At 36.4% G+C, this 13,111-nt stretch overlaps 1 protein-coding gene across 1 annotated transcript in view; it reads left to right on the top strand.

The window, feature by feature from the left end:
- Grik2 (glutamate ionotropic receptor kainate type subunit 2) overlaps positions 1 to 13,111 on the top strand; it is a 697,720-nt gene that overhangs the window by 554,404 nt on the left and 130,205 nt on the right. Inside the window, 1 exon segment of the mRNA NM_019309.2 lies at positions 578 to 795. Coding sequence (NP_062182.1) covers positions 578 to 795 — 218 coding nt within the window.

Here is a 13,111-nt window from a genome sequence, read left to right as displayed (position 1 = left end):
ACAGGACTGATATATTAGGCCTTGTAGAGACTGCGATTAAATGAAATATTTTATTAGCATACAATATTGTTATTTTAAATGGTGAAGTATTGCTCCTTTGCCGTTTAACTGAGATCCAAGGTTAAATAATGAAGCAGACATATTTGAGTACCTTAAAAAAGACCTTTTGTAAACTTACTAAGAAATTGGGTCCGAATCTACATTGGATAATGACTTCTGAAAACCACTTAAATAATAACATAGTAAATTTGTATGTGGTTTATGAACTAAAGAGGTTTTTGTACTCTGTTTTTCTAATGTTTCTGAGACCTTTTTCACGTTAATATTTGTTACATGGCACCATCTCAGGTAAGGCTAGTCTTGTGTCACCATACTTGATATGCTCTTTGCATAAGTGGCATAGTAGTATAATTGGCCTTTGCTCTCACAAGCACTGCTGCTCGATCGCTGGAGCGGTGGGCCAATCTCTGACTGAAATTCTATTAGGCAGTGATCCGTTCTTCCACTGTGACCAAACATGCCTGACTACTGATCAAATTGTCTGTATTCGTTTCACCTTTCCCCCACTCTCTGTTAGGTTCTGAGCTCATGCCCAAAGCACTCTCCACCAGGATAGTGGGAGGCATTTGGTGGTTTTTCACACTTATCATCATTTCTTCGTATACCGCTAACCTAGCCGCCTTTCTGACTGTGGAACGCATGGAGTCGCCCATTGACTCTGCTGACGATTTAGCTAAGCAAACCAAGATAGAGTATGGAGCAGTGGAGGACGGCGCAACCATGACGTTTTTTAAGGTAAGCCTTACTTGCTATGAACACTAAGCACAAGAGCACAGACGGCCCCTCTTATTTCTAAATGTAAGGATGTAGTATGCTTTTATATAAACAACAGCATGTAGTTTAAGAGACAGAGACTTGTACAGTTAAATATTTGACCATCATTTCTGATCTTATCAACACTCGACACAGTGAGTAGTACCAATGCTCTGGTGCAGTTTATTGCATATTTTAAAAGATTATAAATGCTTTTCAGTGACTTTTGTACTATTTTACAAAGAAGTTTTCTAAATCTTTTAAAAGAATTTTGATTTTTGTTGCTGTAACAAATGTTATCTTTTACATCTTTAGGCTAATTATGTCTTGCTGATTTTTTAGAAATACAGTTGACTTGTATCCTAATTGTTATTTGAGACATTTTAATCTTCTAGAATTTCTATTACTTAGCCTATAGGTTATTTTGATTTTTCAAATATAGAAATTAGATAAAATTGTAAATCTTATTTCTCACTCACCTCGCTTTGTTTCTTGCTGTACCGGCAGGCAGATAAGTATTAGGTTTGCGCCTTACCCTAATTGTAAGAAGGATGCTCACTGGTAATGCTTAGATGGGTCCTTAGTGCTACTGGGAGGAGCTTTCTCTCTTGATGTATTAACAGGTTCTGTCATGAGTGGGCTTGGCTTGATCAGACACACTTTTGCTTTGCTGAGTTAACATGTTTTAGGTTCCCCCCCCTCAATGTATTAAATAACTGATATTATTCATTAGTGCTGTAAAAATTCTGGACCAATTAATTTTCCATCAGCTTCCTTAGACATTCAATAAGCATGTTAGTCAAAGGCTCTGTTACTCTGTAGAGCAGTTTTGTTTTTATTATTATTTTTTAATACCTCATGAGCACCTTATTTTTCAGACAGTCTCTCCCTGAAACTGGAGCTCCAGTTTTAGCTAGACTGGCTAGTTGGTGAAACTCTGGGACCCATCTGTCTCCACCCACCCGCATGACACAGGTACAGAGGTGTGCCGTTGTGCACAACTTTTATGTTCATGCTGGGGATCCAAGCTCAGGCCCCATCGCTTACAAAGCAAGTACTTTACCCACTGAGTTATCTCCCCAGCCAATGAAAGACTGTTTTAAAAAGTGTTAATAACTACAAAGACAACCGTATCATATTCATTTTTCCCTGAAATGTATAGGCTTACTGTACCCTGTAACAATCATCTGAGAACTTACGTGTGGAACTTGGAAGTTGATTATACAAACAGAAGGTCTAGGGCCATGGTAGTGCATGCGTGAAGTTTCCACTGTTCTGGAGACAGAAGAAAAGGTTATTTGCTTGAGATGTGCCCAGCATCAAAATGGTGACTCCCTGAATATAGGATCACCAGGTTGTGAGATTGTGTCCACTCCAACCTGGCCAATCTCCTGTCTCAAAAACTATAGCTGAGGATGGACACTAGGGGGAGGCAGTGAGATCCTAGAAGAAAAAGCAGAGACCACTACCATTTTTATTATTATTCAAAGAAATAATGATATGGTATGAGGCATTTGTGATACAGTAAACCATATTTATAAATACAACAGTCTCTTGTGAGGACTGTCACATCTCTTATTCTTTTATATTTCTAATTTATTTCAACAGAAATTCATAAAAGCTGTGTGGGATACTTCAGGAAAATGCCGTCTTAAATTAAAATTTTATTTAATAGATCTCTACATAAAAACGGATGAGCATTTGATTCTCTTTAAACGAGGAAACTGAGAATAACTCGAGGAAGGGTCAGTTCTTAGTATCTGAGTATTTATCCAATCAAATACACGGTGAAGTCTAGAGGAACAGCCTGTGCCGCATTTCCTTGGGTGGTGTAATTGTGTTGTCTTCCTAACAAAGGGTAACTCGTAATCCTCTTTATTTTCTCCTCATCTTTTAATTCCTGCTTTTTCATCATAAAATAACTCATCAGAAAGGGAATTTCCACTTGGGTATTTAGCACCCTTCATCCTTGCCGTTGTAGTTTATTAAGTACTTGTTTCATAGATTGGAAAATTTTGGAAGTACTGGCAAAAGCCTTCATTGTTCATTCGTATGCAACTGATAGTTAATGTAAGGTACAAAATTTTACTTAAAAATTGTCCCATGTTATTTAATTCTATTATCAAATATACTTCAAGAGCCTATTAGGGCCAGAGAGATCACAGCTCATTTTCTGGAACCCAATAGGTACACTACAATCTACTTATTCCTTCCAAGGACATAGAAGTTTCATTACAGATTCACAATTGAATCATTACTTAAACCACAAGCATGCTAAGCATGGATTTTTCTTGAAAAATTATTATAAAACTGCATTAGCCTTGAACAGTAGAATTCTGAAGTAAATTAAAATTTCAAATACTAATTATATTTCACTTGCTTAGCTACATGTTTTTTATTTTTTTTCACTGAACTTAATTGCTAGTTTAAATATTGGATTTATACCTTATGTTTAATTAAAATCATTTAATTATTCAAAATTATTAATCCTATATCACTTAAACATTAAAATCAATATGGCAGTTTTTGGCTACATCCAGTAAAACTGAACAGTCAATTTTCTAATTTTATGAAGCTATTTCAAAGTATTTTATTATAAAATTATTCTTTAATTTGAGATATTTTCTTACAGACATCAGTTGGAGAAATGGTTAAATATATGTAGTCAATATTACATACTTAGTGGGTAGTGAAATGTAGTATCTTAATTATTCCTGTGCACAAGGAACTCCTGGAACTGAGTTGGTTTAATTATACAGATCAAGTCCCAACATAATGATTTGACAATAGAAATGACTTATTTCTGTGCCCTAAGGACTTGGTGATTTTGATTTAATTTTTTAATTTTTTATTTTTTAAAACACTCTTGTTTCAAAGCCCCAGTTCATTATCTGCAAAGCTCATACTGAAGAATACAAAACGATTCAAAAACATAATTCTCTTTGTTTCCTTCTTTGAATTTACTTCCTTTCATGGCTATCTCTTCAACTCTTTGTTCTTTCCTACATCTTTTGTTTTCGACCTTGGCATGTGTGTCTACCTTCCCTCTGCCTTGCCACTGACTTTTCTGCCTACACTCTCATCTTCTCTTTTTCTGACGTTCACAAAAGGAGGCCTCTAGTGCATGCAGGAATTGACATAAAGCAACTTTTCTATTTCCAACAATATGGACATCCTTTAGAGCTGAAACCTGTAATGTACACAGGTTGCAATAATAACCGTAGAGGAATAATTACTGAGCTAACAATCACCTTATGTTGCAACTGTACCACATGCTGAGTTCTGAATGTTAAAACCAGAAGAAAAGATTGCTTAGAGGAGCCATGAAGATTTTATTTTTGATATTTTTATATGCTATAAATATTCTGATTTCAATTTCATGTTTTGGCTACTTAAACGCTACCAATATACTAGACATGGTATGCTTATTAAAAAACCCAGCAACAGAGAAATCAGAAAGACTTTTAAAGTGTGGGATTTTTATATATAATATTATTTTTACTTTTAAAAATTAAAATTTTACATAAGAAAATAATGTCTTATACTAAGAAATATTGATTTTAAGGAATATCAATCATATTTTTCCTAATCTAACAAGCACCTACTGCTGTCTGGTTGTGCTGAAAGGCTCAGTGTCAGAGACCTGTTTTAAAATATTGTAGTTTTGTTAGTTCAAGCAGGAAGAGACACCTTAGAGCATCTAGTTTTTGGGGTAAGTTTTCAGTGCTGTGGAGACACAGGCAATTATGGGGCTCTACAGCATTGTTTAATTCCATATCCAAAGAAATATTAGTTTTGTTCATTGATCTCCTGTGGATATTGACTGAACAAAAGTGTTCCTATTCTTTCTTTCAACAGCCATTGAATGGCACACACATTCTCTCATAACAATGGCAGCAATTCTATCATCATGATCTATAACCATGTATCACCAAAATACCCTTATCGGTACTTAGATAATGAAGAAGGTGAGAGTTTGAAGATGTTATCTCAAAAGCATCAAAATTAAAATGAAGCTGTTTCTTAAAAGATGATAATTTGTATAGTAGAATTAAAACCATAGACAGGGCTAAATATTATGGAAACTGTTACTAAGCAACGGTACATTCTTTTCTGTGTCAGTATAAAAATTAAGAGGATGAAAATGTGTGTGTGTGTGTGTGTGTGTGTGTGTGTGTGTGTGTGTGTGTGTCAAAAAACAAAAACAAAAAACCCGTAGCTATAGCCCATACGTTAACTAACCTCTTTGGAGAGAAGTACATTATCTTTTTTCTAAGATTCTTGGTTTTCACAAAGCTGTTTGAAAATAACCTTGTTTATGTTGAATTCATGACTTGGGATGCCAAACTTCACAGACTTGTTAAATTCAGCCTTCTCAATTTCTGACCTAGCCACTATAGTATGTGCATCTTACAATGATGAAATCAAAAGAAATTTGTGCTCTTTGCATATTTAAAAGACAAACTTTTGTCACATAGTTTTCTTTTAAAATAGTGTAATTATGTTTCAAATGGTTGTTGCTAGTAATAGTGCAGGAGCCTATAATCAGAGAGATGGAGTTGAGTTCTTGATTGTCTCACTATTTGCTATACGTCTTCTACCTGACTTTTGCAGGCCTGGTTGGAATGACAAACAAGTAATTTCTCATTATGTAAATTTTAGCTATTGAATAAAACTTTATTGAGTAAAGATAGGTCATAGCAAACATTTTGTAGCAGTGATCTTAAAGATATTACATATATGCATTACTAGATTATAAGGAGAATTTAAAATTCAGGATTTAGAATGACCCTGCATATGACTCTACATTCCAATTCATGAATTCTTTAAGTTAGGCCTTTCTGCAATTTCTGACTTTACAACATTTGCAAGTAGAGTATGTGAAATAAGTTATCATGGTCAACAATTAAGTAATGTGTAAATATTGTTAAAAGTATTAGAAAGCATTTGCCTCACACAGTTCTTCATTATTCTGACTCTAATATATAAAAAATGACAAATAACATAAATGAAAAAAATCTATAGATGATTTTTTTTAGAATCTTCCAGATGTCTAGGTTAGTATACTCTGAAATCATGTGTCATCAAGGATTAACTTGGAGATCTTTTGGGAATTTTCTCTAAATCTCTGATAAAAAATTTAAATGACTTAACATAAAAATTCATGTTAATTATTAACAGAGTAATTATTGTGATGTCTGTATCTATTAGTATCACTATGCACCTTGTGTTCCAAATAGGATACAGATGTTGTATTATAAGACATTAAACATCCATTCAATAAATGCTTACTGACCATCTTCTCTGTGTCAGTTATTTATATATTCAATATAAGCAGATCTCATACACCTCCAAGCACTCACCAAAACCTGACCCTTTTATCTTCTATGCCCCAACTTTATCACTGCTTTTGTAGGTGAAACCAGTCATTTCTGAACACCTTTCAAGGTTATATCTTAGTGCTCAGTTTCCCAGTTTTGTCTCTAGTATTCGCTACATTGTCACGAAAGTTCTTTAAAGTAGTCATGTCCCATGTGCTTTCCCCTAAGAATTTAGCACCTTGCAAGGTTTACAAAGCACTGTGAAGTCTGGCTCTTTACTTTCTAACCATGGTTAATTCCCACCAGTTACACACAAACTTTTATATTTTCTCCAATGTCTAAAGAACTGTTTTCCTCCTTCCTCTCTCTCTCTCTCTCTCTCTCTCTCTCTCTCTCTCTCTCTCTCTCTCTGACTCTCTTCTGCTCTCTCTCTCTCTCTCTCTCTCCCTCTCCTGGCTTGACACGATAAAAAAAAAAAAAAAAAAAAAAAGAACTGTTGTTTCATAGTCCTGGCTTAGCAACACTGTTTAACCATAGTCTTCTTACTTCCTAAGCCCTATTTATTCTTCCTTTATCTATGAGAAAAGTTCTTTAGCTTTAGACTAGAAGGAAGGTGCTCTTCCTCTTTTTTCTCCTTTTTTTCTCTTCCTCTTCCTCCTTTTTCTTCCTTTCTTCTCTTCTGCCCTCCCCCGTTGTCTTCTCATTTTCTTCTTTTTGCTTTCCTCTTCTCTTCCTTTTTTTAAAAAAATTTTTATTAGATATATTTCTTTACTTACATTTAAAATGTTATTCCCCTTCCTGGTTTTCTCTCCATAAGCGCCCATTCTCCCCCCTCCTCCTCCCCCAAACGGGTATTCCTGCTATATATCCCCCTTATGGCCTTCTCCCTTTCCCTCATTCTTATCTTCTCTTTCTCTTCTTTCTCCTTTTCCTCTTCCTCCTCCCATGTAACCAATATTTTCATTCTAATATTCACTAAATTATCCATTAAAATAAATTGTCTTGGTCTTCTCTTTCTGCCAAAACACTGCTCGCACAGAGCAGTGGAATAGGAGCCTAAGGACTCTAGTCAGTTACTCTTATCCTGTAGTCATCATCAATACTGTGTCAACATTTGTCTTCTACCAATTATTTTCACAATAATCTTATTTTAGTACAATGAAAATCCCATAGTTATTTTTAATTTGTTTTATTTAGTATATAAGTGAGGCAGATATAATAGCTTTTCCTCTAATATTAAAGGAATTTGTTTGTTCTACAAAAGGATGACACTTGTTTTACAAACACAACTTCTGAGAATATTTAAACATTATCTTATTTTCATTTTTAATTTATTTTGGTATTATGTATTTAACCAGAACTTCATCCATGCTAGAACGTTGGCTGTTGACTCAAAAATGTTTTTGTCCCCTTGTGGTCTTTAAATGTATTTAACTGAGTTTTATGATCTTAAGGAGATACCTTCAGTTCATCCTAAGATGTCCTCTGTTTTTCTCGACTATAGCCATTATTTCTTTGGTCCAAGTAATCTTTGTCTGGGGATATAATTTTTGTTTGTTACTTTTGTGCCTTAAATGAACACAGTTAGCTTAATCCTTAATTTCAAAAGTCTGAAGCCACATTGAGAAAAACTAAATTTCCATTAGGTAGAGATCCCAAAGATTAGAACATCTTTTATTAACCAAGCTTCTAAGTTTATTCCCTTTCATATATAAATCCTCCTTGCAGGCTAGTCATTTCCTTTTTTAAAAATGTCCTATCTCTTCTGGTTCCATTTTCAAGATATTAATATATATTTCAATATTTTGTCTGTTATATGTACAACTAACCCTCAGTACAGTGAACATTTTAATATTTTGTTTGTCTATATATTTATTGTCAACATACTATTGGTACATTTTCTATCTGCCAACTTCCTTTAATGCATTCTTTTAAAATATAGCTGTAGCCTGGAGAAAATAAATAAATAAATGAATAAAATAAGTGAATAAGAGCACTTAATCTACAAGCAGAAGACCATGAGTTCAAAGTCCCAGCACCCTCATTAATTGCAAAGCACAGCTTCAGCATTTAAATCCCAGCACAGGGGGAATAGCTGAGCAGATACCAACAACTAACTGGCCAGTATACATAGAGAAAGTGGTGAGTTCAAAGTCTGCCAGAGAGTATGTCTCAAGGAAATAAAGCAAAAAGTAAAAGAGACGAACATGTGTAATACTGCTCTGCCTTCTACATTCCCATGGGTGCATACACACACACACACACACACACACACACACACACACACACACACACACACTGAGAGAGAGGGAGAGACAACTTAAAATATTTCCCCTGTTTGCATAGATACTTCAGTAGTTTTTACCTTCCTCCATTGATTTCTTTCTTTTGTTATCTCTACTTACTTTAGGAATTTTGTACAGTTATTCATGAGTGAAATGAAATAAATGTAACCTCTGATGGAAAACTTGTGACAAGTAGTTATGTTATATGCATTTAAAAATTTTTGCCATTTAGTATTTTCTTTTTTGCTATTCTATGTATAAATCGATATATATATATTTCCAAATGGCTAGTATCTGAAAGTATACATAGAGAGCGTAAGAGTTCAAACTGGATGAAAAATTTTCTGAAGCAAAACATTGTAACTTTCTGTATCTACCAACAGTAGTCTTTCTTTTCCTTCTCTTTCATTCTCTCTCCCCCTTACTTTTCCTTCTTCCTTTTCTGCTTCCCCCTTTCTCTTCCTCTTTAGGAAAACTTGAATTACATTAAAAGCTCATGTTTATAAATCTTCACAAATCTTATCATAGGATTACTTTTTTAAAAGGAGAAAACTGAAACATGAATAGCTTGCATATAGACAGGCTAAATCATTAACAATTGAACAGCATTAAAGTCTCGTGGCATTATAGTAACGCCAGTAAAAACTGAAGTTGTAACCATCATCATGTTTTGGCTAATCTCAACTGTTCTTCATCCTTTGTGTTGATGGAGTACACCATTTGCCCATACTACCACATACCCAACATTTTATCTATATTTAAAACAATCTCTATTACTATATTTACTTGTTTTAGCTTTGTGCAAATGCTTATGTGTGTTTATGATTGTTCACGTGTCCTGTTTACATGTAGAGGAGGTCTGATAAGTGACTTGGTGAGAATTAAGTTCTCTCTTTTCATCTTGTGAGTCCCAGAGATCTAACTCAGCTCTTTGCTTAAACTGGGTGGTTAAATAGTTAATTTATGCCGGTTAGGTAAATTCAGCCATCACAAGTCTTTTATCATTTGTCACCTGTACTCATCAATTCAGTGATCTTCCCAAATTAAATTGTTGACCTACACGCTGGAGGCTTTCCATGGAGATCTCTGATCCAGCTAGGTGTGCGGGTTCAGATGAAGGGGATAAAATCTGGCCGGGCGGAGGATTGCTTTCTGAGGCCACTGCTACTTGTGCTGCTCTGCTTCCATTTCTGTTGCTGCCACTTTGGTTGCTCAGACTGGACTGAGCCAGCAGGAGAACGACTACCCAGCGAGGGGTGCAAGGGACCTTCTGGTGGTGATTTTGGGAGAGCAAATCCCTTCCCCAAGTAGCTGTGTTACAGGTCTTATGATAGAAGCTCTCGATTCCTACACACCTTTAATCCTTCTGAAAAGGATTCTTAAATACAGTTTCCGGACCCGTCAGTGTCTGACAGTAGGTACTTTCTATTGGTTTGGCCTGAAAGCATGAAGACCTCATCTACATATTTGGGGGTGTGGCCCTGCTTCTAGGACTGCTCTGTCTTGAGCCTATCACTTCCTCACCTTGGGGGGATGGGCTTGGGGGTTGCTCTTCATGACTGATCTGTCTCAAACCTCTCTACAGGGGGTTGTGGGGGGCTGTAGCTACATGAGAGGGGCCTGGTCCTCTATGAGTCTGGGCATGCTCCTGCCGTTCCTTTTAGGGTACCCTGGGGATTCGACCTATCTCGACCACGAATCAGGGTACCTTTCACAGCCCGCCGACCCACATTAAATCACATTGTGGGTTTGAAACATGAGTAACTCACATATTTCTGCAGCAATTATTTAAGTGCTTAAAGGACACTTGTAAAAATAACTTTTATTCACTTGATCAAATTGTCTCACGGGCTTACTGCTGAATAAGCTCACCTTTCTAGTTCTTTCTAAACTCTGGGCGAGAGACAGGTTCAACTCAGCCGTTCTGGCTCAAACTCCTCTCCAAGCTGACTGATTCCGTTCGGCTTCTCTCAGCTTCTCACTGAATTGCTCTGCTTAAACTAACTCTGTTCTAATCTGCTGGCTCCACCTTATTCTCTGACTTCAACTTCCTCTCCTGACTTGTACTAGAGTTCATAAACCATTCATCGAATGACTCCCAACTCACGCAAGTGCTCTGCACAAAACTGACTCTCTCCCTACACTGCTCTTAAACAGCTTCTCTTCCCGTGAGAATTGGGTGTATCATATTTCTAACTCATTCCATCACATCTCACAGTCTGTAATTTGTCACTTTGTCTACCTTTCAGTTAGATGTTACTTTAAAACATGGTTCTTTTCTTCTACAAACTAATCTTACCGATATTGTTTAGGATTGGAGTTCCATATTCCAGCCAAAGCAGCCATGTTGCTGGATTAAAATTCCTCTACCGATATCATTTCCTAATGTCTAAAGGAATATAAGTAAATTTTGAATTTAGATATCAATATAAAATGGTATTAGCTAGCTTAAGTCCAAGTGGATCAAGGACCTCCACATAAAACCAAATACACTCAAACTAATAGAAGAAAAAGTGGGGAAGGATCTCTAACATTGGAGAAAATTTCCTGAACAAAACACCAATAGCTTATGCTCTAAGATCAAGAATCAACAAATGGGATCTCATAAAACTACAAAGCTTCTGTAAGGCAAAGGACACTGTTGTTAGGACAAAATGGCAACCAACAGATTGGGAAAAGATCTTTACCAATCCTACAACTGATAGATGGCTTATATCCAAAATATACAAAGAATTCATGAAGTTATACTGCAGGGAGACAAATAACCCTATTAAAAAATGGGGTTCAGAGCTAAACAAAGAATTCATTGCTGAGGAATGTCGAATGGCTGAGAAGCACCTAAAGAAATGTTCAACATCTTTAGTCATAAGGGAAATGCAAAGCAAAATTTCACCTCACACCAGTGAAAATGGCTAAGATCAAAAACTCAGGTGACAGCAAATGCTGGGAGGATGTGGAGAAAGAGGAACACTCCTCCATTGTTGTTGGGATTGCAGACTGGTACAACCATTCTGGAAATCAGTCTGGAGGTTCCTCAGAAAATTGGACATTGAACTGCCTGAGGATCCAGCTATACCTCTGTTGGGCATATACCCAAAAGATGTCCCAACATATAAAAAAGACACGTGCTCCACTATGTTCATCGCAGCCTTATTTATAATAGCCAGAAGCTAGAAAGAACCCAGATGCCCTTCAACAGAGGAATAGATACAGAAAATGTGGTAAATCTACACAATAGAATACTATTCAGCTATCAAAAAAATGACTTTATGAAATTCATAGGCAAATGGATGAAACTGGAAAATGTCATCCTGAGTGAGGTAACCCAATCACAGAAAAACACACATGGTATGCACTCATTGATAAGTGGATATTAGCCCAAATGCTTGAATTACCCTAGATGCACAGAACACATGAAACTCAAGAAGGATAACCAAAATGTGAATGCTTCACTCCTTCTTTAAAAGGGGAACAAGAATACCCTTGGCAGGGAATAGGGAGGCAAAGATTAAAACAGAGGCAGAAGGAACACCCATTCAGAGCCTGCCCCACATGTGGCCCATACATATACAGCCACCCAATTAGACAAGACGGATGAAGCAAAGAAGTGCAGGCCGACAGGAACCGGATGTAGATCTCTCCTGAGAGACACAGCCAGAATACAGCAAATACAGAGGCGAATGCCAGCAGCAATCCACTGAACTGAGAACGGGACCCCCGTTGAAGGAATCAGAGAAAGGACTGGAAGAGCTGAAGGGGCTCGAGACCCCATATGAACAGCAATGCCAAGCAACCAGAGCTTCCAGGGACTAAGCCACTACCTAAAGACTATACATGGACTGACCCTGGACTCTGACCTCATAGGTAGCAATGAATATCCTAGTAAGAGCACCAGTGGAAGGGGAAGCCCTTGGTCCTGCCAAGACTGAACCCCCAGTGAATGGGATTCTTGTGGGGAGGGTAGTAATAGGGGAGGATGGGGAGGGGAACACCCAGATAAAAGGGGAGGGGGAAGGGTTGGGGGATGTTGACCTGGAAACTGGTAAAGGGAATAACATTTGAAATGTAAATAAGAAATACCCAATTTAATAAAGATGGGGTGGGGGAAGCAAACCATATTTTAGAAGAAATTTGCTATGTAAGATGCACTATGAGGTGTAGCTGGATTTTTAGCTTTAAGAGAGAAATTAGCAGATCTGATAGCTAAAGAATTAGGGATATGTTTAAGGTTTTAAGTGGCTCGTGTTATTTCTGAGAATGCTTGTGTCATGTATCACAACATACTTCAAATAAAGTGAGAGTGATCGGAAAAAAGTGGTTTTAGCTGACAACATGTGCATAATTAATAGTTAAATTTATATAAAACCAATATATATCCAGTCATAATTACTTAGTATTTTCAAATAAGAATGCTTCCTATGTTTATAATACTACCTGTGATAGTAGTGCCAAACCAGAATGTTTAGTATAATAACATTATAAAAACAGTTATATTTGCTATAAAATGCTCAATGATTATGTATTAGCACTTGAATAGAAATTAGATCATTCTTTCTTGTGTTCACATAGTTGCTATGATTACCTAGCTTCTCAATATTTTCTGCCATTGTGCAGGAAGCATTATTCAACAAGAGAATTATTAAAAATTCTTTGTGGCACTTCGGTAAGAGCAGAGATGACTTCTATTAGCAA

Source organism: Rattus norvegicus, chromosome 20 (genome assembly GCF_036323735.1).
Source record: "Rattus norvegicus strain BN/NHsdMcwi chromosome 20, GRCr8, whole genome shotgun sequence".
In the NCBI taxonomy this organism is placed as follows: Eukaryota; Metazoa; Chordata; class Mammalia; order Rodentia; family Muridae; genus Rattus; species Rattus norvegicus.
This window is presented reverse-complemented; position numbering and strand designations above follow the sequence as displayed.